The sequence below is a fragment of the Gracilinanus agilis genome, chromosome 3 (genome assembly GCF_016433145.1).
Source record: "Gracilinanus agilis isolate LMUSP501 chromosome 3, AgileGrace, whole genome shotgun sequence".
NCBI classification, from domain to species: Eukaryota; Metazoa; Chordata; class Mammalia; order Didelphimorphia; family Didelphidae; genus Gracilinanus; species Gracilinanus agilis.
This window is the reverse complement of record NC_058132.1, coordinates 333,996,290-334,023,637: the sequence shown is the minus strand read 5'-3', so window position 1 is coordinate 334,023,637 and position 27,348 is coordinate 333,996,290. Positions and strand designations below refer to the sequence as shown.

Below are 27,348 nucleotides of genomic sequence, written 5' to 3'. Positions count from 1 at the left end.
GGAGAGATGGAAGCCAGTAGCTTGAGAGGAATCTGCTGGGATCTATCGAGGCAGAGGTGGGCACGAAGCTCTTTATTGTCAGCTTCTTCTTTAAATCAGGATTTCCACCATCTCCGATATGTCCTGAGTCTTGTTTGTAGCTGAAGACTCTGAGGGAGAGAAACGCACATATGAAGGAATCTGCCAAGGTCATTACTGCTCCCTCTTCTAATATACAAACATAATTTTAAGATAACTAATCCCTTTTCTACACTGTGGCCATCCCAGATGTTTCTGGTGACATAAATGTTCATTCAAAGAACATGGAAGAATTTGCTCCTACTCCAACCTAGACTTGAGCCTGTTTTCCCTGGGTACTTTAGCTGCCCCCAACGTGCAGATGGGCTTATCTCCTTTCCTTGGGCCGAAGGGGGGGAAGGGTGTAAGCAGTATGTGAGGGAGGGGAGCCTGGAGATTCTTGTCATATTTGTGGTTCTCTTCACTGATGAGGCACAGACAGAACTATGCAGATTCTACTACAGAAGGGGTGTGAAGGGGTGTGTGAGGAGAGGACAAATGGAATCTGCTCCAGACTCCTCCCTTTCATGGCCCTTATAAAACAAATTCCTCTGATTAGAGAGGCCCATTAGCCTAACTGGTCAGTGTAGTTTTCCATGCCTGGAATACATTCCCTTCTCACCTCCATCTCTCCCTTCCTTCCAGGCTAAGCTCAGGTTCTAAAACTTTTCTGGATCCCAGCTGCCACTCCAAAATTTCTTTTGATTTACTCTGAATATAATTTAACATTTACTTATATATGGACACATTGTCTCCCCTACATTCCTTAGGAGAATGTAAATTCCTTGAGAATGGGGACTCTATGTTGTCTCTGTATCTCTGGCACCTAGCATAGTGTTTAGTATACAGAAGGCCTTTAATAAATGTTTGCTGAATGAATTAGCGAACTTAATGAATTTCATCTCTATAATGCATTGTGCAAAAATATCAGATTCTTATCCAGTTTCTTCCCTGCTCTCCACCTTTCCCCTTTCCTTCTTGACTTTCATCTCATCATTCTTTCTTTTTCACCCCTCTGACTCTTCAAAATTCAACTTGCTTCTGTGATCTCACCTACGGCAGCACGCAAACATGTCATGAGTTCTTCTTGACACAATGGAAGATAAGATAGGCACCAAGGCCAAGTCATATCAGATATTTCAAGATCAATTAAGTGCCAATGGATTGGACAGCTGGTAGATGGTTTCATTTCATTTCATTTCTTCCCTCTCTCCTTTCCTTTCTCTGCCTCTCACCCTTCATTCTTCTCTGTCTCTCTTGACAGATGACCAGGGTAGCCCAACAAGGTGGAAGTGCTTACCAGTTAAGGTTCCACCATGGTTGCTGCTGCTGCCACTGTTGCAGCCCATGGGGCCCTCAGGCCCAGATCCCTGGGAGGTGATGACACTGTCAGGAAGGCCATCAGTCTGAGTACTTCCATCCTTGCTCCCATGTTTGGCATGGGAGGGATGGGGGGCCATTGGTATCTCCTCTGCTGGGACCCGACCTGCTGGAAGAACACAGGGTATTTTTAGGTTGGCATCAGCACCCCCTGTAAAATGGTTCTTCTTGGGGAGCATTAGAGAAAGAGAAGAGAATAAGCAATTACATAATTTCCATATTACATGCCAAATATATGCCAGGCATTGTGCTAAGTGTCTTACAAATAATATTTACAGATATTTTTACATCTGGGATTTGAACCCAAGTCATTTTCAGTCGTGTCTGACTCTTCATGACCTCATTCGGGATTTTCTTGACAAAGATATTGGAGTGGTTTGCCATTTCCTTCTCTTAACTCATTTGGCAGATGAGGAATCTGAGGAAAACAGGATGAAGTGACTTGCCCAGAGTCACATAGCTAGAAAGTGTCTGAGGTCACATTTAAAATCATGTCTTCCTGACTAGGTGCTTTATCCACTATACCAGGAAACTGCCCTTTAATCTTAATAGGGCAGCTCTGTCTTCTTTGAGGACTCCCAAGACCTCAAGTACCTGCTTTCTAGGTATATATATATATATACATATATTTTAAACCCTTAACTTCTGTGTATTGGCTCCTAGGTGGAAGAGTGGTAAGAGTGGGCAATGGGGGTCAAGTGACTTGCCCAGGGTCACACAGCTGGGAAATGTCTGAGGCCGGATTTGAACCTAGGACATCCTGTCTCTAGGCCTGACTCTCAATCCACTGAGCTACCCAGCTGCCCCTAGGTCCCTATATTTTTGGATGAGATGAACCAAATGAAATAGAAAGTTCAAATAAATAAAAACTGTGGAGCAAAACCTCATGGCAAAATCCTCTCTACATTTCTCCATATTCCCATGATCTTCTCACCTGCTACTCCCCAGGAGAGGCCATCAGCTTGTCCTTCACTGATAGCTGAGACTGTCTGCCAGCCCTGGGTCCCTGAAGCTGCAAAGATGGAAGGCACAGACTTTGCAGGTCTCAGAGAACATTGTGAGGTCTTGCCAGGGTCCTTCCTCGAACGCTGCTGAAGTACTTTTATTACAGCATCCTTCTCCAGGATCTGGGCATGGAGTACTTTTAACCTGGAGAGCAAAGAATCATCTTTTTAATGGCAAATCAAAAAACAATGGCAAAAGCAATATTTCTTGAAGATGTTGCCCTCTCAGCCTCCCTCTTGCCTTATGGTTGCACAGAAAAGTCAAAAGAATAAATACAGCTTGAAAACAAGGGTCATTTCTTCCCCTTGTCTTTGTTTTCCCCAGTGCCTAGCACAGAGCTTAGTCTATAGTAGGCAACCAGTGACTGCTGCCGTGGAATGAAAATGGCTGAAGGTGCTTTCTCTTGACCATGGTTCACTATAGGTTCTCTAGATATAGGATCACATTCTGACTTCCAAATACAACTTAATATCCAGGCTCTGAAAATAGGACTTGCATAAGCTGTTAGGACATTGTTTCATCACTAACAATGGATGGGAAAGGCAGAAGATTTAGGACTCAGTGTCTAGTACAGAGGCTGGCTTATAATAGATGTGTAATAAAACTGCTTGTTGATTGATTGAAATATTTTTCAGTGGGGATATCCACACAGCCCTTCCTTCAATCAGGGACACTGGTTTGCCCAGGCTGAACAAAGATGAAGTAAAAGTGAAAGCCAAACCATATAACTGTCTACCCTGACCAAGGAGACAAGATCAAATGTCAATCAACTGGAAACATCAAATCATTTGATATCTGCTCAGAAATGAAACATTCAGCTACTTTTAGAACCATAATCAGATTTTTGCCTAAAATGTTCAAAGACAGTGGGGGCTCATGCCACACATGAGCTCTATAAGCTTAGGGTAAGACCACCTCAGTTTCCTCACATGTAAAAGGGAGCATTTTTAGGGAAGAGTTTAGATCCTTGCTTCACTGGATCATTGTTAGGATCAAGAGAAAACCAATCTGAGACATCTGGAGAAGTTTAAAGCACTATACAAAGGTAATCTTGCTGCTCTTGTTTTTACCTGGTGGCAAAATTGACCTGTCCAAGTGCACTATAAATTTTATAGAGGCAAAAAATAGTGAATAATGCTGGGAACCTTTATCTTTAAAAACCTGTCATTATCATTGTCTTCACTGACAAGCAGTGTTTGCTGACTACCCTTAGGGTTTTACTTGTGACTGACTACAGGTTTCAAAGTATAATAACATACTATACTATAAGAATACTATATAATAGCTCATATTTCTAGAGCATTTGATGATTTATAAAGCATTTACCTCATAAGCCTATGAGGTTGGTAAGACAAGTATGTGATTATCTCCATCATACAGAAGAGAACGTCTATAAAAGACTTTATAAGTCTTAAAGGGCTACATAAATGAAAGCTGTTATTATCATTATGTTTCCTTTCCAAGTCTCACCTCAGACACTTGCTGTGTCCCTTGTTGAGTCACTTAACCTCTGTCTATCTCAGTCTCCCCATCTATAAAATTCATATAATGATGATACCTACCCCCCCCCCCAGGGTTATTGTGAGGGTCAAATGAGATGTTTGTAAAATGCTTTGAAAACATTAAAGTATTATGTAAATGCCAACTATTATTTATTGTTGTTGTTATTTATTCTCAGTGAGAAGCCTGAAGACCAGTGACTTGCCCAAGGTCTTAGTGGCAAGGCACAGACAAGAAACTAGGTGTCCAGGGTTCTTTTTGTTATGCCACATTTCAGTTATTATAATCAAAGAAGCCTCCCTGGGGTTTGAGTGATCAGGATAACTGCCCAAAACTTAAGTTTCATCAAAAGCTAAAGAAATTCTGTCTGGCACAGCATGGCTCACTCAGCACTCCACCAAATTAGCTCCTCTGGGGAAGTATGGGAAAAAGACTATCTCGACAAGTTCTTACCTGTTCTCCATCTCCTGGTGCTTGTGGTTGGCTAGGAGGAGATCTTCATTGAAGCTGCTGTTGGGAGAGTGCTGAGGGGAGTGGTTGATGATGGTCGTATCCCGCTGAGCGGCGGCTGTTGCAGCGGCATCCATGGCAAACTGCTTCATGGTACATTCTTCTAGGTACTTCTGTTCCCACTTGGTCATGTCTGCCTCAAGGGCTAAGATCTTCTCCTCCTTTTCCCTCAGCTGCTCCGACAGCCTCGGCACACTGAGTTCAGGGGATCCGCTGCTTGGCGCTGCCATCTGTCTCTGCGTTGGCACAAGAAGAGGCTAAGGTCACCCACTGGGTGGCTGACTGGTCCCAAAGGGGACCGGCACGTAGCTGGGACTCGCCCTCAGTGCTCGTTTCATCCCTCCCCCTTCTCTGACAAACAAGTTCATGTTTTAAGGTGAGACTTGCAGAAAGGTCTAGAATAAGGAATTAGGTCCAGATCCTTTTGCAAGTTTAATTGGCCACATACTCATAAATGAGCTTAGGACAGATCATGGGAAAGGTCAGGAATGTTTCTGTAAGTGACAGTAATAATAATAATAACAATAACAATAACAACAACAACGATGCTTTGAATTGCTATAGCATCTTAAAGTGAGCAAAGAGCATTTCAAACCTTACAACAATCCTAGGAGACAGGGGCTGCGATTATCCCTACTTCACCCATGAGGAAACTGAGGCTAAGTGAGATTACTTTAGTCACATTAAGTAGCTGAGTGAACCTAAGTCAGTCACCTGACTTCTTTAAACCTCAGTTTTCCCATCTGTAAAATGATGACAATAATCTCTATCCTACTCACTTCTTAGGGTTGTTGAGAGGATCAAGTGTGATAATGGATATAAAACAAGGCACTGGCCAAGATGATCTTAAGGTCCTCTCTGTAGCTATAAAGTACTATGTAAATGTACAATAATTATTAATAATAAGAACTAGGTTTGCAAACCACTTTATGTAATCTCATTTTATCCTTGCAATAACCTTGGGAGGTAGAGTTGCTATTATTCGTTTCATTTTACAGATGAGGAAACTGAGGCAAACAGAAGTCCAAAGCTCTTGGCTTTAGGGAAACATCAGCCAGGCACATGGACCTTGGGGCTGCAAAAGAGGGTTGGGATCAAGGAGGAGGGTCAGATTTAGAGCAAGAAGAGCCCTTAGAGGGACAGAGAAATTAGGTGACTTGCTTGGCTTTTTCAGAGTTGCCAAGGGCCAGTGGTGGGATGTGAACCCCAGGTCTTCCCAACCCCTAAGTACAATGCTCTGTCCACTACACAAGCCAGGCTAGGGTCACTCACTCACCTGCTGCGTCCTAAGAGTCTTCAGCTCCTGCTCCAGGCGGGTACGAAGGCGCAGCTCCAGCTGTTCCCTCTTCTCACAGGCTGCCTGGAGCTGCCCCAGAGCCTGCTGAAGCCTCTCCACCTTCTCCACGTATGCCTTCTTCTTCCGAAGCTCATCTTCTGCTTTTGCTGCCCGGGCCTGGGCATTCCCCAGGGCCTGTTCTAGCAGCTCTGCCCGTCGCCGCTGGTCCTCGTTGGAACTTCGCAGCAACGAGATCTCTCGTTCCATCTTTTCTTGTTCTTGCTGAGACTCATAGTCTGAAAGGGAAAGGAGTAAAAAAGAGGTCCGTTCACTCCCTTATTCAAATATTTGATGTACAAACTATTATGTATATAAATAATAATAAAATAAAAAATAAAATAAGAAGATACACTCCTACTAGGAGGATCTCTGGGATGTAGCTATGTAGGGTTCTTTCAACCAGATATGTTCCATTCTGCTAACCTGTCTGTTATATGCAGAAAAACTTATTAGAACTGGTCAACTCAGGGGCAGCTAAGCAGCTCAGTGGATAGAGAGCCAGCCCTAGAGACAGGAGATCCTGGGTTCAAATCTGACCTTGAGATACTTCCTTGCTGTGTGACCTTGGGCAAGTCACTAAACCCCAATTGCTTAGCCCTTACTGCTCTTTTCTCTTGGAATCAATACTTAGTATCAATTCTAAGACAGAAAGTACGGTTTAAAAAAGAAAAAAAGAAAAGAATTAGTCAACTCATTCTAAAAGGAATAAAAAGAATAGGATTTAGAGTTCAAAATGGCCTTGGGCATTGTGCTAGACCATAGGCATCAAACATGCAGCCCATAACACTCTTGAGAGCAGCCCACACCAGATTACAATGTAATTGTAAGCTAGAAAATATTGAACAAAATAAATAAATAAAATCTAGATTAATGTTACATTTTAAAATTAAGTCACTACATGGCCTACAAGGGACCCTTATGTATATGTAGCAGCCTTTGTTTCTGGTTTTGATGCCACTGGTCTAAATTAATTCCTTAATTTTAAAGATGGGGAAAATTGGGCCCAGAATGGTCAAGTGACTTGCCCAAAGTTACTCAGCTAATAAAACATAAGAGCTGAGTCTTCCATTTCCAATTCCAGTGCTTTCTGTTACATTGGCAATATGCTAAGAAGGGTGAAAGTGTTCCTTTCCATGCCACCTTGGAATCTCATTATAATAGTTGGGAAAGGAAAAGAGGAGAGATTCTGCAAGTAAATGAAGTATGGATTTGGAAATTTATAGGAAAGAATGTTTATGCTTAGGATAGGGTAATGCAACTTTGAGTGAAAATATCAAAACTCAAAACACATATTTGCACAAGTAGGAGGCTCTAGTTCCCTATTTTTTTTTTGTTTGCTTTTTAAAAAGCATCCTGTTAAGTTTCAAAGGTCAGTGACCCTCCTAGATATGTTGAGATGCCAAGATGAAGCTGACAGCTAGAATAAATACCCTGAAGCCTAGACTCTGATGTTAGAGACAGGGTTTTAATTGCATGTAGAATTTTCCCTAAAATCTAAGAACTGAAGAATTGGGGAAAGATAGGAAATGACATTCCAAGGCACCCACAAATATAAACAAACCCTCAAATCAGCCTTAGTTGTCCATAAGAGTCCCAGTTTGACATTTTCTAAGCTAGACACAATTTAAGAATTCATTCAGTCCAATTCCTTCATTTACAATCTCTTCACGGGAGAAGCAAAACTTGGTCTTGACTCTCTAGCCCAGGACTACTTCCACTACCTCCTGTCACCCTTATTTGCCAAGAGTCTGCCAAAAAGCCGAAACTGCAGGGGAGCAAGAGATCAGGGGAACAAATATACAGGAAAGGCTTAGGGTAGAGCTGTTGGCCCCGGGACTGCTTAGAAAACAGGTTTTTCACTGAAAGACAAGCCCAGTTGCAACAGGGGCTGCTGAAACAGAAGGTATTTTCTGTGATGTCAAAAGAATTTTAGGAAAGAAGAGAGCCTTGGGAAGTACAATAATATCCTAATGCCCTAAGTGATTAGTTTACTTAAGGTTGGAAGGGTGGGGAAGGAGAATGCAGGCCTATCCCATTCCAGCCCTTTGTTTCCTTCTGTTATAAAATTCACTGGAATCATCAGATGTATATACAGGCAGAGGAAAACATTCTGGGACAAAGGGTGTTCTTTGGGAACATTTTTTTTTTTTCTTTTTTTTGGGGGGTGTGAATACTCAAGTAGGTTTAAATTAAGTTATCTGTTCTAACTGTTGGGAGTATTAGAGGGCTAAATTCCAAAGGAAGAACAGGCTCATGGGAGAAGAGATCAGAAGAAGAAAATTGAGTTTGATTTAAACATTAAAAAATAGATATTTTGTATATATGCTGCTGGAGTAAACACTAAAAATGTATTTTGTTTTTATGTGGCCTAAATGTCTTGTATCACTCCAGCCTCTCCCCACCTCCACCCCAGTTTGATCTATGCAGAGAAGTAGACAAAAAGGTTTTTGGAAGGAAACACTTCAGAGACCAATGGGATTCTTCTATCTTGCCCCATCTACACCATGTATGAATGTTGTCAGCCTGATCCAGGCCCATTCAATTTATGTTAGGAGAAAATAGCCATATGGAGTGCCCAGACTGACAAAACAATCTCAAATTCACAGCATTCACTCAGGATTAATGGTGCCGTGTGTGTGTGTGTGTGTGTGTGTGTGTGTGTGTGTGTGTGTGTGTGTGTGTTGTGTGTACACATGTATCAAATCTAAGTTTTATAAGAATAAGCCTGGCACAATGGCTGCCTTTCTAAAGCAGCTTCCTGCCTCTTGGTTTAAAAAAAAAAATAGTGTGGCAAACACTGGAGACTTTTGATGTGAAAATTCAAATGTTTCCATCCTGTGGGCTATGAAGGGCTTAAGAACTAGGTAAAGAAATGCAGCCTTGTTTGTAGGATACTAAAACTTTGCAGGAGGAGTTTAGTCAAAATGTTCCTTTCCCAAATCGCCCAGTTCTGTGTTCTACAGAGTATTTCTTAGAATGAGTTTTCTCTTAGGATGTGACTCCCTTTCTTGTGCACTTCAATGGAAGGGAGAAATCAATGTCAGACTTTGTCTTCTCTTAACTGACCCAAAGTCAGATGGAATAAAGTAACACAATTTTTATTTTAGAGAAAGTTCATCAAAGTAAGCCTTATGTGCCTGTGGGTGAGTATGTGAAACAGAGGGTGAGGAAAGAGCACAACTGTAATAAGCGGGGTAGTGACTGGAGAAAGTAGTGTAATGGGGTGACTTTTTAAAGAGAAACTGCTTTTAAATCATTTTATTTTAAGGGCATGAATGAAGCAACCTTAAGTCTAGCTTGAAGCCCCTCGGGGAGGGAGGGAAGAAGGGAGAGAGGGAGAGAGAGAGAGACAAAGAGAGACAGAGAGAGACAGAGAGACAGGAGAGAGGGACGGAAACAGAGGGAGAGAGAGAGAGAAAATAAGACAATAGAGTAAAGAAAAGAAGGAAGCTAACAGACTTGGGACTGAGAGCTGAGGGGAGGAGAGACTAAAGAGTGGAACAGCAGGAACAGCCTCTGGAATGTGAAGAATCCAGGTCACGCTGATGGCTGTGGTGATTAATAACTCTGGCTGAAGTGCCAAGAACAGCTTAGTTCTCCCTGGGGAACTCAAAAAACTTCCAAGAGCAGCTTGGCCTCTTTTGCTGCCTTAAAGAAATCTTACTCTGCCTTCCTCCTTTTCATTTTCCTTTCTTTCTAGCAAAATTCCAGAAGCCTATATCCCCAATATGCCATCCTGTGTCTCCATTTAATCTTCACCTGAATTCATACTCACCCTCGACCCTTGAGCCGCGCCCTGAGCCTCAATACCAGAGGAGGCTGCTCCACAGCTAGGCTTTCTCTTGCTCTTCTCTCCCTCTTTTACCTGCCTTCTATGACTCCTACTTCCCCAGTCTGTGCTTCTCTTCTTCCCTAGGACCTTTAAATCATTCAACTCTTTCCATTGGTCTGGTCCATTAGCTTCTCCTCTTCCCTCAAGATTCCACCAAGCTCTTTGAATTCTCCCCTCTGGGACACTCTGGTCTACCTCACTGCTCTTAGGTCAGGGTGAGTTACAATACCCAATTCTGGATCATCCCTCAGGTCACAGGTAGTGTTAGGAGAGAGGACAGTGAACCCTGAAAACATGACCTATCAGAGGCTCCTACAATTCCTTGATTTCCGCATTTCCCCCCCCCCCAAACACACACTCTCAGAAGGATTCTTCTTGGACCCTCTTTCTTTTCCTTAAAACCCTAATTTCCTACCACCCAAAGTTCCCCCCAAAAATGACTTCCAAGCTTATTTGAGAAGGACTAAATGAGGATTCCCTTTTGTCCTCCTGCTTTTACCTCGATATATGAGCTTGTAAATCTAGCCTCCAATTTATCCTTCTTTTCAGCCTGAGGTGTTTTTTCTCCAATTCCATCACACTTAAAAACAACTCCTCTGTTATTAAGTCTAGTTCTAATAAGCTAATAACTCCACTACTTCAGGTCTCTGGGCTTCCTCTCTTCTACCTTAAGACATGTTCAGATTGTACATTAGGTATTTAATAAATATTTGCTGAGTCTTCTTTAAAAACAAAGCAAAAACCCAGATGTTTTACTTGACCCTAACCCATTCTATAGCCACCACCTAATTTTTCTTTTCTTTCATAGCCAAATTTATTTCCTATTTCCAAACTTTCTGAATGTGAGGCTTATAGCTTCTGCCTCTATTTCTCATTTAGGTGCTTTTATTCTCCTCACTATTCTCCTGAACGAATAGATCAATTTTCACCAAGGGTCTATTCTCTGTATTTAAGTCTCCCTGACTTGTCTTGAATAATTGATGCCCCTAACCAACAGCTATGTCTTTTATTTTTTTAAAACCTTTACCTTCCATCTTAGTTCCAAGGAAGTTCTATCTTGGTTCCAAGGCAGAAGAGCCGTAAGGGCTAGGTAATGCGAGTTAAGTGTCTTACCCAGGTCACATATCTAGGAAGTATCTGAGGCTAGATTTGAACCCAGGGACCTCCCAGCTCTAGCCCTAGTTCTCAACTGACTGATCTACCTAGCTGAACCAATGATAACTATTTCTTAAAACTCTTTCCTGACTTGGTTTCTTAGATACAGAACTTTGCTGGTCCCTCCCCCTCAAGTCCCCTTTATGTCATTGTTTTCATTGTTTCAGATCTAGAGCTGGAAGGAGCCTCAGCTGTCACCTAGCCCAAAATCAGATACTAATCATCGAAGGTAGAATTTGAACCCAGGTCTTCTGATGTCTCCTTTACTGGCTCTTCTTTCCTTCCTATCTTAAAAATCAACATCTCTTTACTTTCCCAACCAGTCTAAACTAACCCTCAAAAGCAGAATCCCCTTCTCAACTTTCCCATTTCTCTAAGCAGCAAAATGATTATTCCAGTCACCTAGGAATCTCAGTTGTCTTTTTCCTTTCCCTCATCCTCTAGGTCTAACATGCTATTAAATCTATTGTTTCTTCCTTCAAAGACCTTCTCAGTTTCGTTCTTTACTGTCTAGCCTTTCCACCACATTATTATCCTGGGGCTAACCCTCCTGATAATTCTTGCTTGGATTACTAGAACACCTCTCTCCCTTGAAGACATGCTTGGGTTTTTTTGTTTTTTTGTATTTCTCATAGTAAGTGTAACATCAGCATCAAATTCCCACCAAGACATCACTGAACAGGACAGAGAGGGATATTTCGTACTTACTCTGAGCAAGAAGCTTGGCCACCATGCCTTGGTTGCCCTCCTGGGCCTCCTGTGTCTTGCTGGCTAATTGTCTGTTTGCAGATTCTAACCTCTCTGTTTAAAATATTAAAGAGAAAGAGGAAAAAAATGAGTTTTACTTCAGAATCTAGTTAAACTGGAACTCAAATTTCCCCCAAGTAATACATTAGAAAAAAGAACATTTCCTATTGAACTAAGTCTGGCTGAAATGGTAATTCAGAAACACATAGTATTAAAAGTTGGAATATTGATCAGAGATAACCTAATCTAAACCTCTCATTTTACAGATGAGAAAATGAGTTTCAAATAGAGGAAATTACTTTCCCAAGGTCACCCAGTTACTTAAAGGCAAGGCAGGATTGGTATTAGGTTTTTTTTCCATTCCTAAACTAATGCTTTTTTATTGAAATAAGAGAAGAGTTCACCCAAACTATGAAAGGACTGAAAACTTTGTGTCTACCCAGGGACCAGAGACCAATGGCAGTGATTAGTGATGACTTCAAGGAAAAGGCATTAAAATTTTTTGTGTTTTTTTTTTTAAACCCTTACCTTCCATCTTAAAATCAATACTGTGTACTGTTTCCAAGGCAGAAGGGTAAGGACTAGGCAATGGGGGTTAAGTGACTTGTCCAGGGTCACACAGCTAGGAATTGTCTGAGGCCAGATTTGAACCTAGGACCTCCTGACTCTAGGCCTGGCTCTCTATCCACTGAACCACCCAGCTGCCCCCCCGCATTAAAGTTTTAAGAATACATCTGAAGTATTAGTCTAAATGAGTCCCACCTCCAAGAGGAGAACTGCCTATAGCTTACTGGAATCTAGGTAAACAGAGGAGAATAATAGGAAGTTCTACAACCTAAAATGCCAAAAAATGTCTGCTAATATCTATCTATCTATCTATCCTCCATCCATGCTACAGGCTCTTCTATAAAGTCAGTTTTGGTCTCTCTAGTCTTCTTGAGTACCATTCATGAGTTTAAGGTGGAGGTGTTTTTCTGTTGTCTCCATCCACTCAGATGTGAGCTCTTGGAGGGCAAGGACTGTTTTTGTTTGTTTGTTTGTTGGCTTGAGTACATGATAGATACTTGACTTGACTTACCACAGAGATTCTGAGACTGTTCCCATGGCAAAGGAGACAAAAGAATACCTCTTTGGAAAAATATAACCACTCCCCCCCCACCCTCCACCCCCACTTTGAGTATATGGAGTCATAGAAAGCAAGTATCTCCATACTGCTTTCCTTCTACCATTTTGACTTTTTCTTACCTCTTAGATCTCGGTTGAAATCCTGGAGCCGTCTCATCTCTCCACTCATCTTGTTCCTCATGGTTTTCTCCAAGGTTTCTCTCTTGGTAGAAGCTTTCATCAGGTTTTCATAGGCCTCAGAGATGCGCTGAATTTCTGTTTCCAGCTGGGGGGAGGGAGCAAAGTGGGACATAAGGGATCAGAATCTTTCCTTAGGAAAGTAGAGAAGAGCAATAACCAAGGTTATCATGAGTAGCATTAGCCTTTTTTCTTCCTTTTCTAACACCACTGCAGCCTTCTATGTCTAACTGAATTCATGAGTTAATTCTTTTGAGGTCTATTCTGCCCTGAGAAGCTTAAGGAAGGAGCCAGAGAGGGGAGAAAGAGATAGCTGCATAAATTCATTGACTTCTCATTCCTGTCTACAACAGAATGACTGTTTGATACAGGCACACAAATTGAAGGCATAAATCAGCAGAATCAACTATTTTCCATAACAGAAACAACACATTTTGTTTAAGAAGTCAAAAGACAAACTGGCTTTGATGGTCTTTGTCATCCTATCAATTCCTATCAAGCACAATATTTAGAATAAAAACCAGCTTTATAGGATCGTGAGATAATTGATCTATAAGACCTAAATAAATTAGGCTATCTCCTACCCTCCCTTCATCCCAACTCAACATGGCACCAAGATCTCATGGAGGGAGTTCTAAAAAGATCCCTATTTGAAACTGTCCCTTTCTCTTAAAAGGGACTCTTAAAAAAATCTTTAAGAAAAAAATGCCATTCAGCAATTCTGAAGTCTCATGTGGTGGTGGTGGGATGATTTATTTCTAACCACTCTATGACTCCTTTGGATGTGAATCACTATGACCTTCTGCCTTTGGTAATGTAAAATTTCCAGGGAGAAGCACTGGTTTTCAGGCCAGCCTATCCTGTGAAGCACAGGGGACCATATATGTGAGACTCTTTCCTACTAGTCACCCATTCTGTTGAGGCTCTGGTCTCCTACTCTTGTTTTATGTCGGGCCTCATGGGAAAAAGTCTTCTGTGCCTTGAATACCAGAAGACCTAAAGTCATCTTCCCTGGGATTTCCCCATCTGTGTCTTGAACTTCAGAGTTGCTAATTTCAGAATTTAAGTCATGGAAAAAAAAGAGAGAGCAAACACTATGGAGTAAGACTTACTTAAGGATAAAACCAACCAAATCAGTTTCTACCTCCCTCTATAGTCTCCTCTCTTCCGTGGCCATAACCAACCACCATGGGGAAACTACAGATTGGGTTTAGATCAAGAATTATGAACTTGGGGTCTGGGCATGTAAAAAAAAATTTTTTTTGATGATTATATTTCAGTATAATTGGTTTTCTTTGAAATACTATTTTATCTTATGCATTTAAAAACATTATTCTGAGGAGGGATCCACAGGCTTCCCCAGATTGCCAAAGGGGTTTGTGAGACAAAAGAGGTTAAGAGCCCCCGGTCTGGAGAAATCCCATTCAATTTTCCATTTTTATTCGGGTTACTACGGGTTCTGCACGTGCTCCCCCAAGCCTCCAGAATTCCTACAAGTCACCCATTTGTTCTGGTGAGGAGGGGGGAAGAGGAGGGTTCTCTCGTTGGCTGAAGCTGGCCTGAAACAGACTTCCCGTTGTGTACCTTAACACAAAGGGCTCTCTGTGGGAGGCCCAGCGCAGGGAGGGACAAGGAGAAGTTGCAAATGCAAAGGGAGATGGTGAATGGCTTCTTTCTAATCAGCCCAACAACTGCTTCTGCTCCAGACTCCTCATGTTGTATGTTGCTACTTCACAGCTGTGTGTGTGTGTGTGTGTGTGTGTGTGTGTGTGTGTGTGTGTGTGTGTGAGAGAGAGAGAGAGAGAGAGAATTGAGGGGGGGAGGCTTATTAATGGAGGGGACCCTGGATGAATTCAGAAAGGCATTGAGGACTACAAGTGAGAAATTGACTATTGAAAGGCAGGGGAAACCATCATTTTCAGCTCCTTTTTCTTACTCCATCCAATCCCATTCACTTCAGCCTTCCCACTAATCTCTATGTCTTAGCTTTTGGAAACTCCTCGTGGCTCCACGGCTCCCTGGCCTCTGTTAGGTCTGCCTGCCCTTTACTGGCCAGCCAGAGCCTGCCAAAGGAGTTTACGGACACCAGTGGGTCCGGGAAAAGGACATCCCTGACCCTAGTCCAAGGAAAAAAAATTCAAATCCATGGTGCACACACTTGGCACCCTCCCCCAAATCTATTCATGGCTCTCTTGAGCCTTTGTACCTTCTGAATCCGGCTTGCCTTCTCGTTATAAGTCTCAAACTCCCTCAGCAACTTCTCATTCTCTCTCTGGAGTTTCTCATTGTCTCTGAGGATGGCCTCCATCTGGGCCAGGTGGCTGGTGGTGGAAGCAGCCTGTGCTGACATCAGTGCCTCAACCCCAGCTGGGGTGAGGGACCCCATGGGGCTGTGACACAGGGCAGCAGGGTGAGAGTGGGCAGGCTGTGGAGGTGGGAGCTGCTGCTGCTGCTGCTGCTGCTGCTGCTGCTGTTGTAGGAAAGGCTGGGGCATCTGAGCCTGCAAGATCCTATAAGAGATTCAGAAACAATTGGAGAAGCCATTAGTCATTACCTCACTAGCAGCCTTACCTGCTCTTCTGAAGGGCTGGGGAAATCTCAGGTGGGTTTCAACTTTCACCTGCTATTATTATTTTAGGGAACTTCCGTTGGAAATGAAGCAATCTTTCTGAGATCATCAACATAAAGGACAGAATGATGGACGGGGGTTCAGGAGGCCTGGGTCTGAATACGACCTCTGACATTTACTGGTTGTGTGATCTTAGGAAAGTCATTTCCCTTCTCTAAAGCACAGTTTGCTTGTCTGTAAAACAGGCTTATTTGCACTACTGTACCAAATGGAATTGATTGAGGGGTAAGGGGAAATTGATCTTCTTAAGTTTTAAAGAGCAACACAGATATAAATTTAGTGCTTCTTTGGGGAGCTTGGCACCAACAGAACTATTTCTGCTCCTACCTGCCATCTTACTGTGCCTGGGTTTAGCAGTAAGCTAGCAGACAATGGCATATTTGCTCTAATCCTTTTTTGTTCAAGGAGCCACATTTCTATGTTGTTAATTAGCAGTACTGTGCCACCCTGGTATTTTGACTGCCATCTTCAGGGCACTAGCCTGATCCAGGGGGCAGCTCTAGGGTTTACTTAAAAAAAAAGGAAAGAAAGGAAAAGAAAAGAAAGAAAAAGAAAAAAAGCCTTTGAAAAGCAGACAGCATTTCACAAAGATAGAGAATGTTACTAATGATACCAAATGCTCATTGAGATAGAATGCCACATGATAGTAAAGGATAAGAGGACAAGACAGTTCAGGGTATTATCCCCTACAAGAGGAATCTTTCCAGATCCTGCAAAGTGGTGATCTTCCTAGAACATATGCTCAGGAAGGCTTGGGGGTAGAGAGAAGGGACTGAAACGAAGGCCAAATAATCAGATTATTAGTTTTCAAAGATGCTATTTGGCTACTAGCTTCACTCCCCTTACCAAGGTCTAACCTCAAACAATTTCCAACTCTCAGAGCTGAAAGGGACAGTCACGGACCAACATCACTTTACAGATGAAGCAACTGAGGCAAAGGATGTTAAGTGAATAGCCCAGGATCACAAAGGTAAACTGTCAGGGTCAGGATTTGAACCTAGATCTTCTCTCTGCAATCAAAGGTGGTTTTTTTCATTGCACTCTATTGCCTATTTCTATTATTCTCCAAATCCTTAGTCTAAGACATTTGCCTGAAGAAAATTTTAATCCATGCTACCTTTTCCCTTCCCCCAGATACCTATTCAAATCTAAGAAAATCCAGTAAAAGAGAGTCAGTCCCATGTTCCCCTTATGCCTGGAGCCTAGGGGCAATGGCTATGCTCACGCCTGGGAGAGTGAAGAAGGGCTGGCATGTAGGACCAATAGTCAATAGAACTAATTGCAGTCAAAAAATCCTCCTTTTCCTGTTAAAAGGATGGACACACCCCAATGAATTCAACATGGCTCCTCTGCGGGAACTTGGCTAACAGACACTTCCTTAGCGACTCACACCTCCATTTGGCCCTGGTCTGGCTCTAAGACGATTAGTTAAACATAGCCTGCATTCTTCTGTGATGACTTGGCTCCAAGAAAGAATAAAGAAGTCTCCCTTTTGCCCCCTACCTCCCTTCCCTTCTCTTTTTCTTCTCCTCCCCCTTCCCCTACTTTTTGTTCTCCAGAAAACAGTCCACTTCCTTTCTATGATATTATCTTTTCCTGTCAGAGTTCAATAAGGCTAGTCCAAAAGGAGAAACCATGACTTCGTTTCCAATATCCTTCCCAGACAGTTCCCTGAGAAGCCAAAGATAATGTGGGTAGTTGGGGGTGGGGGGATTTCAGGTAGGGAGAGAAAAGAGGTGGAGACCACTGGGAGGGATAAGAAGGGACCAGCAAAAAGGCTAACTGGGTTTTCTTCCCCATTTCATTCCAACTATATTAAGTCATTCATCATAAGAAACCAAGAAACTGTACAATTTAGAGGTGAAGTAAGCAAACAGAATGAAAATCTGGTAGAACTAAAAGTGCGCCAGGCCTGCCTCTTTTCTTCCCCCCTTCCTATTTAACTCTTTGTGGAGTATTCATGGGAATCCTTGGGATTTGTGGGGAATGGAAGATGAGAGACCTCTGTGTCTGGACCATAGAATCAAGAAAATATTAAAGCTGAAAGGGACCTCTGAAAGTCACCTATTCCAATTCCCTGACTTTACAAGGGAGAAATCTGCCAGGTTCTGCCTATCTGGGTAATAAAATGAGTGGAAAGGAGGGGGGATCAGAGTGAAAGCAAAGGATAGAAAAATATGTATGAGGCTAATGCCTCTCCGGGGATCAGATCATTTCTGGGAGCCAAGTGAATTCTGAAAACACTTTTCAGAACAGGTACAAAACTTTATTATTATTTTTAAGCCCTTACCTTCTGTTTTAGTATCAATTCTGAGACAGAAAATCAGGAAGGGCTAAGCAATTGGGGTTAAATGAGCTGCCCAGGGTCACATAGCTAGGAAGTATCTGAGGTCAGACTTGAACCCATGCTCTTCCCCTGATTTCAGGTCCAGAACTCTATCCATTGTGCTACCTAACTGCCTCTCAAAACTTGATTTTCAAGTCACTCAAACCTATGTTTAAATCCTAGTTCTATCACTACTAGTGTAACCTTAGACAGGGCATTTAACCTCAGTTTCCCCATCTGTAAAATGAGAAAACTGGACTATGTGGCTTTTCCAACTCTAAAATCTATGGGTCTAAGAACAGCAGAGGCCAAGGTTGCTGAGACAGAACAATGGGGTCCTATAATAAGTAACACAGACTGTTGTACTCAGCAAGGGGTTCCTATCCTGAGGAAATATCTCTGCTGAAATGGCAAAAAAAAAAAAAAAAAAAAAAAAAAATTCCTTCTCCCCTTGACCCTGGGACCTGGCTGGCTCTGGAATGAAGCCTGGAAAGCAGATTCCTAGAATCACAAATCTAGAACTGAATGAAACCTCAGAGGATATCTAGTGCAGGACCCTTATTCTACAGATGGGGAAACTGAGGCGTCAGAAGTTAAATGGGCAGCTGAGGTCACTAAAGGTGCCAGGGAACGTCAGGTGTTCTCTAACTCCAAAGCAAAGCACTCCCTACTGTCCCTGGTTGAGAGTATGATGTAACACTTTTCCTTGGAGAAGAAGCCAGTAAATAATCAATCAATAACTGAACATTTATTAAACACCTACTGTATTCCAGGAATTCTGCTAAGCACTGAGGATGCAAATAGAAACAAAATCCAGTCCCTGACAGTGTGTAGGGAAATCTAAGTGGGGGGGTGGTAAAAATCTCAAGGTCTGGGTAAGCCTGCACAATTCTACCCTGAACTTTCTGGGTCTCTTTCCTCCTCTATCAAATCAAAGGTTTGGATCAGGTTATCGCTAAGGCCCCTCTTTGGAATATCCTGTTCAGGTCAGGGGAATTTTCAAGGCCAGTATGGCCTCCATTTCTCTCTCCCATCTTTGTGTTGGCCATTCTCTACTCACAAAAAGTGATATTTAGATGAACATCTATTGAATGGCGTAAAGAAAGGAGAAACCCAAATCTGTCTGTTTTGCCTTAAGTAGTACAGATGACAGAGTGCTAGACCTGAGTTTGAATCCTGTCTCAGACACTAGTGGTGTGACCCTGGGTCAAGGATCTTAACCTTTTTCTTAACCTCAGTTTATGCATCTGTAAAATGAGGATAATAACATCACTTACCTCAAAGGGTTGTTGTGAGAATCAAATGAGACAATATACATAAACCGCTTGGCTAATATAAATATTAACCATCATTACTGATTAGATTTAGTGAAAAGGTAGGAAAGAAAGGAACTAAAGATGCCAAATTAAAGAGTTGTTTAGGTCAAGTGGCCAGATACTCTTTTGTGATCTAGGCTACTATACTACACACATCACTTTCTTTTCTTTTTGTTTTTTTAAAACCCTAACTTTCAATCCTAATAATAACACTAAAACAAAAGGGCAAGGGCAAGCCAAATGAGGTTAAGTGATTTGCCCAGGGTCACCCAGCTAGGACCTGATGTCCCATTTGAACCCAGGACCTGATTCCAGTTCTGGCACTCTATCCTTTGAGCAACCTGCCCTTCCATTTCACTTTCAATCCAACAAAAATTACTCTTAGGTCCTCAGTCCATCCTTATTTATCAAATAAGATAATGACTAGTCATAGGTTCTTAACCGTAGGTCAATGAACTGGATTGTTTTTGTTTTTAAATCTGATAACTATGTCAATATAATTGGTTTCCTTTTTGGAATTCTGGGTATTTTATTTTTCACATTTGAAAACATTATTATGAGAAGGGGTTTGCAGGTTTCACCTGACTGCCAAAGGGGTCCAAGACCCAAAAAAGCGCAAGAATTCCTGGGCTGGATGAGCTCTAAGGTTCTCCTCTGCTCCAATGGCTATATTATGAGGACAGATGCTATTAGCTACCCTACCTACCTTCTGGGAAAACCTGCCAATGATTTGGAATTAAAGAGTCTACGAAGCCCAACTTAAGAGGGCTGGCTAGGTCTTCACCGTCCCCATTTCCTGACTATAGATAATAGTCCCCATTCCTGAACATACAAAGATGACACAGATCAAAAAGATAAAAGTGACTCCCCAATACTGCCAACCCCTAACTATTATCTGTAAGTCAGACATGTCACTCCTGTCCTTAAGGAGGGATGGGCTCCTTCTCTATCTGATATGATAAAAAAAGTCTAGTTTTTTATCACTATCTTTAGTTCACTAAAATAAGGGCTCTCCCTTCCACAAACAGGCAGAAAGGGCCTGCAAAGTCATTGACAAAGTCACATATTTCAAATAAAAATGAAATGCAACCTTAAAAAAGGCAAGTATGAAATGGTGATGACACACACTGGTCCCACCCCCCAAAGGCTCTCACTGCTTCCTTAATAAAGAAGGAAGCAGTCAAAGCAGAAAGGGAAAGGCTCCAATCCTAAAGAAACTGTGACTCTCAACTCAAGCTGACTATTCATAGACTCATCTAAAGACAGCCAGGTGATGCAGAAGACAAAGAGTACTAAGCCTAGAGTCAAGGACATTTTAGACACTGGCTATGTGACTATGGGAAAGTCATCTAACCTCTGCCTCAGTTTCCCCAACAGTAAATGATAACAGCACCTACTTCCCAGTGTCTGGCAAGTAGTAGGTACAATATAAATGTTATTATTATTATTTTCCACTTAAAATTAAGACTCAAGAATACCAGGTCTCTTGATTTTAACTAGGTATCTGGGGAGTAGTTGGTTTTGGTGGACCCTCCCCTCCCTTCATCCCAATCTCAATTATCAATGGGGGCTCTCGAGTAGCAGAGCTTTTATTCAGCAATGAATGTAGTCAAAAAAGAAAGGGTATCAGTTTTGTAAAATGAAACATATCCCACACAGGAAACAGCCACTGGTTGCTAAAAGCTTTTCCCTAATATCTAAACTAAACTAAAGCATTGGATTTGGAGTCCTGGGTTTGAGATTTGTTTTGGTTACCTCCTCCCTGTGTGATCTGAACAAGTCAATACAAAACATTATTATTAATAATGATGATGATGATGATGAGATGCCATCATAGGTTGTTATAAGATGTGTATGTATATGGAGGACATATAAATGGCAGCCACTATTACTATTGCTTCTGGCTTGTTCAAGGGACAGATTTGTCACTTGAATGCTACACATACTAGGTTAACAGAAGAGCAGATGGTTGTCCTAATGGAAGCTAGAGGGCTCTGGAGTCAAAGGACACATGTTCAAATCCTGCCTCAGATCCATAATACTTATATGACCTTGAGCAAGTCACTCTATTTTAACACGTTCATCTGTAAAGTCAATGTGGTTGGTCTAGAGACTCTCAAGGTCCCTTCCAGCTCTAGATCTGTGACCTTAAGGAAAGCTTAGAAAACTTAAAAACATGGGGGTAGAGAGAAAGAAAAGCCCCCCCCCTTCCCCACCCACCCCCCACCACCCAGATTCCCAGAATCAAGATAGGTGAGCTGTTGTGAGTTACCTGACTTCAGGATGCTGGAAATCAGGGTTGCCCCTGGAATAGTGCCTGGGCTCACTGCCTGAAAAGGGCTCCTGTGGTGGGATGATATAGGGGTACTCTGGGGGGGGACCCCGGGGCTCCAGGCCCTCCGTATGATGCCCCCTAGGAGTGGACAGCTGATAATGCCGAGAAAGCTGAGGAAAGCTGTGGGAGGAGCTCATGTGGTTGTATGCCTTGGCACCATTCCTCTCTAGAGATAGCTGGAGGAGGCGCTCGCTCAGCGACCTCACGTGCCCATGCTTCAGCTCCTTCAGAGAATCATCCTGCCGCTTGCTGCTTGCTACATTGCCCCTGCGGGGTTCCTTGTCCACAGGGGCCCCTGGGCAAGGCAAGCCTGCCTGCTGTCCTCTCTGCGAGGCATAATACTGAGAGTGGACTTTTGCTTCTTCATAAGTGGGCAGCTCTTCGCCCTTGCTCTGGGGCTGGTAGAAGCGGTAGAGGGCATTCTCCAAGTAGGCATGGTCGCCATGGTGTTCCTGGCCCTGGGGCTCCTGCCGAGTGGACTGCTGTACCATCTGACTCTCTTCTTGGGTCAGGCTCTCCAGGGAGGAGCGGGGACTGTTCCCGTTGCCCCCGCCTCCTCCTCGAAGAGCCTGCTGTTGGATGGCCAGCAGGGTTCGGTTCTCTGTCAGGTTACCATAGCGCAGCTGCTCCTGGATGAGCCGGTGCAGGACGGTCCCAGAAGAATCTTCCACAGTTCTCATTCTTCTGCTCTTTTGAAAACAGCCCAAGGTCTCACAATCACCTGGAGATTTAACAGCAATTGGCCAGGGGTGAACACCTGCAAAGAGGAGCAGAGAGTCATTAAAGGCAGGGCTCCTTCCACCAGCCAGGAGAATGGGGAGGACTTTCCATAAAACACTATTTAGAGGGAAGCTGGGTAGCTCAGTGGATTGAGAGTCAGGCCTAGAGTCCTAGATTCAAATCTAACCTCAGCCACTTCCCAGCTGTGTGACCCTGGGCAAGTCACTTGACCCCCATTGCCTACCCTTGCCACTCTTCTGCCTTTGAGCCAATACACATTATTGACTCCAAGACGGAAGGTAAGGGTTTAAAAAAAAACATACTATTTAATGGTGTTTCAGTTTCATGGAACCCCATCATTCTATTCTGGCAAGAAAAAGGGATTATGTGGTCCTAGCCCCCAAATAACAGCCAATGACTGTACTGTAGGATCTGCCACCTCTGTAGTCTATAGGACTGTTCTAGAAAATGCCCATTACCACTCCCTGATGAAGGGGAACCGATTCTCACCTTGAAAAAGCCATAACACCTCTAAGTGGGATAGGTAGGTCTGCCTAGGCTTTAGTCCCCCCCCCCCCAAAGAGAACTGGCATAAGCTAAACTGACTAGTATAAACCTTTCCCAGTCTGAATCAATGTCATGGGATGACCTTGAGGATCACTCTGAGACACTGAATATTGGAAATAAGGAAGGAGGAAATGAATATGTAGTGGCAGATAACGGAGGAGGAAAGGATTGGATATGAATTATGGTATTGTGAACAGAGGCTTTAACAAGCCTCTGGAGCAAGAATGTTCTGCCAACAAGCACTAGCCAAGTCACATGGTTCCTGTAAGCTGAAAACCATACACCCTTTCACCTGGTCCAACTTACAGCGTCTTCATGCGTTAGACAAGTCCAAGATGACAAAGAGGTAATTTCCTTGGATAATTTTTCCACACTATTTGGACAGAGTCTAACTGGCTCTCACCCTCACTCTGCTGATGGGTAGTCAACATTAATTCTTAATAGCAGTAGTCATAATTAACAATAACAGCACATTCCCTGGAGTGGCAACCCTGTAGGTGAGGGAATGCCCAGGTTTCAATAGGGCAGAGAACTGAGTCTATTGGGGACTCAATGGCCTTGTTACAATGAAGGTTTGTTCTAGGCAAAGGCTTTCCTAGTTAGCAAATGTGGCAGCTAGATAGAAAGCTATTGACTCCTAAGGAAACATCATCCTCCCAACATTCCTCAGCCCTTTGGCCATCAAAAACCAAATCAATCTGTACATTAAACTCATTTTTTTTTTTAAAGAAAAGTCTATGCTAGTGATTCTGAATGGAAGCCACATTTCCCAAGCCATGATGAAGTGACCATCTCACAACTGGATGAATTGGTGGGTATTCCTGAGTACCCATACCAATCTCTAAGCCCACGCCATGTCTCAAAATCACCAGTTTAGTCTGATCATAAACATAAAATCAACACATGGTTTACATAGAGCTTGAAGGCTTGCAAAGCATGTGACAAATATTTTCTCATCTTCACAAAAATCCTGGGAGAGAGATGCTATTATGATCCCCATTTACAGATGAGGATACTGAGGCAGAGAGGTTGAGTGACTTTCCCAGGGTCACATAACTGGTAAATTAATAAATGTCAGAGACAGGATTTGAATTCAGATTTTCTCGACACTTAGACTAGGTTCTATCCACTGTGTCACCCAGCTGCTGGTGGAGGCTATCACCCTCCCTCTCCTCAGCCTCATTCCATGCCAAACTCTACCAGTCAATGATTACACTAGAAGAATCTTTGGCTTAGGTGAAAATTTTCATAAGTAGTATAACTTTCCATCCAGTCTCTTCATCATACCAGCCTATGGCATGGTATGGATGATTCATGGTCAGCCTAGACCATGAATGGAGAGAATCTGAAATCCACAATTTACCAGAACCAACAGAAATCCTTAGCAGTCAAACTACCCTTAGATTTGATCATTATGAGACCATTTCCTAAAGCACTCTGTCTAATAAACAATGGGTTCAGCAATGAAGCAAGCAGGAGAGAACATTCAGATAATGCAGAATCCACCTCATCAATTGAGCTACCAAGGTGTACTATGCAAATTGTTCCATCTTGGGGGCAAGCTAATGATTTATTTGTAATGTTGGACCTGACGAAAAAAAACACTGATCTCACTCAAATAATCAAGTTACTAAAGCATACGACCATACAAACTCGAGGTCCTTTTTTTTAAGTTAAGGAGGCGACCGGAGCTCAAAATTATCGTAAAAATAAACCTCTCTTTCTTTCAAAAGTATTTATTTTCTGGCTTCTAGTAACACGATGTTCCACTAAATAAGGAGGGGGTCAGGATAAGGAACCGCCGGAAAAATTCCCTCCAGAATACTGAGATTCCTAGGTGACTTAGTTAAATCAGGCTTTCTAACAACTTCTGCAACAGAGTTCCAAAACTGTAACCGGATCCCACCCCCAATACAAAGAACTTCTTAGACAATCCCCCCAAAATTCCTTAGTTTTAGAACCAATCTGAGCATTAATTCACCTAAAGTGTGCGACCGATTGCCATCTGAAAAGTATTTATATTTCCTTTGCTCCTCTGGTCCCTCTTTGTTTTCCAAATATTTCTGCCCTGACATCATCAGGGTTTGGATTGCAATTAACATTCTTTCTAAGTGAGAGCCAGGCTTACGGCTCCGGAAAGCATTTTTCCAAACAAGACAAAGAGGATTTCTTTAACTAGTTGGGGGGCAAAAGCACCTGTAACTCAAAACTAAAGCAAATAATTCTTGGATTGCCCCCCTTTCTTTAATCAATTCCAGCCCTCTCCGTCCCCTTCCCGCTCCTCTCGCTTCCAAATACCAGAGACGTGGAAATCCGCAGGCGTCAAGGGCACTGCGAAAGCCAGAGTTAAGAGCTAAGCGCTCCCCACAACCCCCAAAGATCTCCAGGCTGGAATGATCCAGCCTGCGGGAAGATTCCCTCAATCTAGCCCGGAGAAAAAGCCACCAAGAGTACCGCAACAGAGAAAGCCAGTCTTGCCGAAGCCAGAGATCGCTAGGGAGAAGAACCGAGAGAATGGAGCCTTTTCTCAGCTCTCAATTTTCCGCTCTCACCTCCCCTAGGATCTCTCGGCATTGCCCCGGGTGCTCGCTCCCTCTCTCGCGCGGCTGTGGGTGAATAGCTCAAACTCCAAGCTTCCGAACAGAACGCGTTAATTTCCCTGGTGAAACTTACCAACCCATAGCCTGAGAGCCTCAGTCCTTGGAACTTCCGACCCAGCCACACAGAAGTCGCCGGGGAGCTAGCCGTACAGGGCTCTTTGGGAAGGAGAAAATGCAGAATGCGTGCGTATCTTGGCTTATCTGCGTCCCCTTCCTACCCCCACAGCCGAAGTGCCAAAACAAAACTTTAATAATAATGTTTTTAGCAGAACTAGAAAAATCACAGGAGCGCAAGTAGGCAAAGTCCGCCCGCAGCTCAGAGCTCCCCTGCACAGAGATCCTGCCTCTGTGACTGCTGGAAGAGAGACTGCGCTCCTCCAGCTGTACCGCGAGCCACAGAGGTTGGATGGACTGTGCAAGAGGCGGCTGCTATGCCAGGAATGTGAGAGTTTCAGGTTCCCCCTTGGGATCAAAGCTAACCACAAATAACCTCTTTGCGCTCAGCCCTTCCAGCGGCAGCAGTGAGAGGCTGCGCACTGCAGGGGCGACTAACTGGGCTCCCCCGCCCCCTTCACCACATGGCTCCATAGCCCAAGAAAAGATTCTTCCCCCAATTTTTCTTCTTTTCTTCTGATTTCTTCTTTCTGCCTGGCTCAGGCTTCTAGCTCCTATTAACTCATTCACTCCCAAATGAACACTTGTGCCGGAGAAAATCTTCAATGGGTATTTTGGTTGGACCCTAACATCCAAGGATCTAAAATTTTAATTTCCAATTAGTGTAGACCCTCTAAATAAGGAGTTCTTTAATAATCGGTTTCTTTTGCATTCTGTGCAATGCTATGTGGTTTGTTTTAGACATTTAAAAACATTCTTCTGACAAAGGGTTGATAGGGCTTCCCCAAACTGCCACAGGGGTCCATGATGATTTTTTTTTTAAGGCTAAGAATTGTAACCCTAAGGAAAGTTGTCTATCACATTTATATAAAGTTTGCAAAACGCTTTTCATAGGTTGACTACCCTATGAGGAAGGTGCTATTATGATGATTTTACAGATAAAGAAACTGAGGCAAAGAGTTTTAAGTGATTTGCCCAGAGTCACATAGCTACTAATTAATTGTCTGAGGCAGGAATTAAACTGATATCATGATGACTCTGTTAAGCCTCAGCAAAAGAATTCAGCCCAGGGGCAGCTGGGTAGCTCAGTGGATTGAGAGTCAGGCCTAGAGACCGGAGGTCCTAGGTTCAAATCCAGCCTCAGACACTTCCCAGCTGCGTGACCCTGGACAAGTCACTTGACCCCCATTGCCCACCCTTACCACTCTTCCACCAAGGAGCCAATACACAGAAGTTAAGGGTTTAAAAAAAAAAAAAAAGAATTCAGCCCGTTTCTAAATTCTCTATATTCCCCACAGATTAAAATGTAACTGGTAAATTTTCAACAAAATAAATAAAAATATAATGCAATATAGTTAATGTTAGTATATGGTTTCTTATATAGTTTAGTGGGCCCCTTTTCTCTTTGAGTTTGTTTTGGGTACAGTTTCAGAAGCAGATTCAAATAGAAAGCCGAGCAGTTTTTAAAATGATTTCCCCAGAAATTATTTAGTTTGTTTTTTCTTAAAGGAGAGAGGAACAAAACAAACCCAAATCTAGACATTTTTCTCTCAAACAGACCAACCATGCCCATTTGTCACCTAATTTTTGTATCGCCATCCTGCAATTCATAGAACTTTTGCATAGCTCCAATGATAAAGCTTATTAATACTCCCCAAGGGCTCCCCAAAAGCCTCTCTCTCTCTCTCTCTCTCTCTCTCTCTCTCTCTCTCTCTCTCTCTCTCTCTCTCTCTTTCTGTGTGTGTGTGTGTGTGTGTGTGTAATTTTCATGGAAATGGAATGTTACAATTTCAGGAAGGAATATTGTCTAGTGGAATTGGAATCAGGTTCTGGCACTTAAGAACAATTGAGTGCCATGCTGGGCAAGTCCCTGCTTCTTTAGGCCTCACTCTCTTGATCTGCAAAAGGAGAGGGAAA

General features: G+C 42.9%; 1 protein-coding gene across 3 annotated transcripts; it reads right to left on the bottom strand.

Moving 5' to 3' along the window:
- Window positions 1–22,111, bottom strand: AMOTL2 (angiomotin like 2). Of its 3 annotated transcripts, XM_044670000.1 has the most exons (10): window positions 21,368–22,111; window positions 15,031–15,334; window positions 12,768–12,912; window positions 11,484–11,576; window positions 5,729–6,024; window positions 4,396–4,688; window positions 2,372–2,586; window positions 1,382–1,546; window positions 329–340; window positions 1–149 (listed from the first exon to the last, which is right to left on the bottom strand). In XM_044670000.1, the coding sequence occupies exons 1-10, from the start codon at window positions 22,108–22,110 to the stop codon at window positions 91–93; spliced, it is 2,325 nt and encodes a 774-aa protein (XP_044525935.1). In that variant the 5' UTR covers window position 22,111; the 3' UTR covers window positions 1–90. The 3 variants fall into 3 exon arrangements, with proteins under 3 accessions (XP_044525935.1, XP_044525933.1, XP_044525934.1); XM_044669998.1 differs by lacking the exon at window positions 329–340 and having other exon boundaries at window positions 1,358–1,546; XM_044669999.1 differs by lacking the exon at window positions 329–340 and having other exon boundaries at window positions 1,358–1,543.
- Between the last annotated feature and the right edge of the window lie 5,237 nt (window positions 22,112–27,348).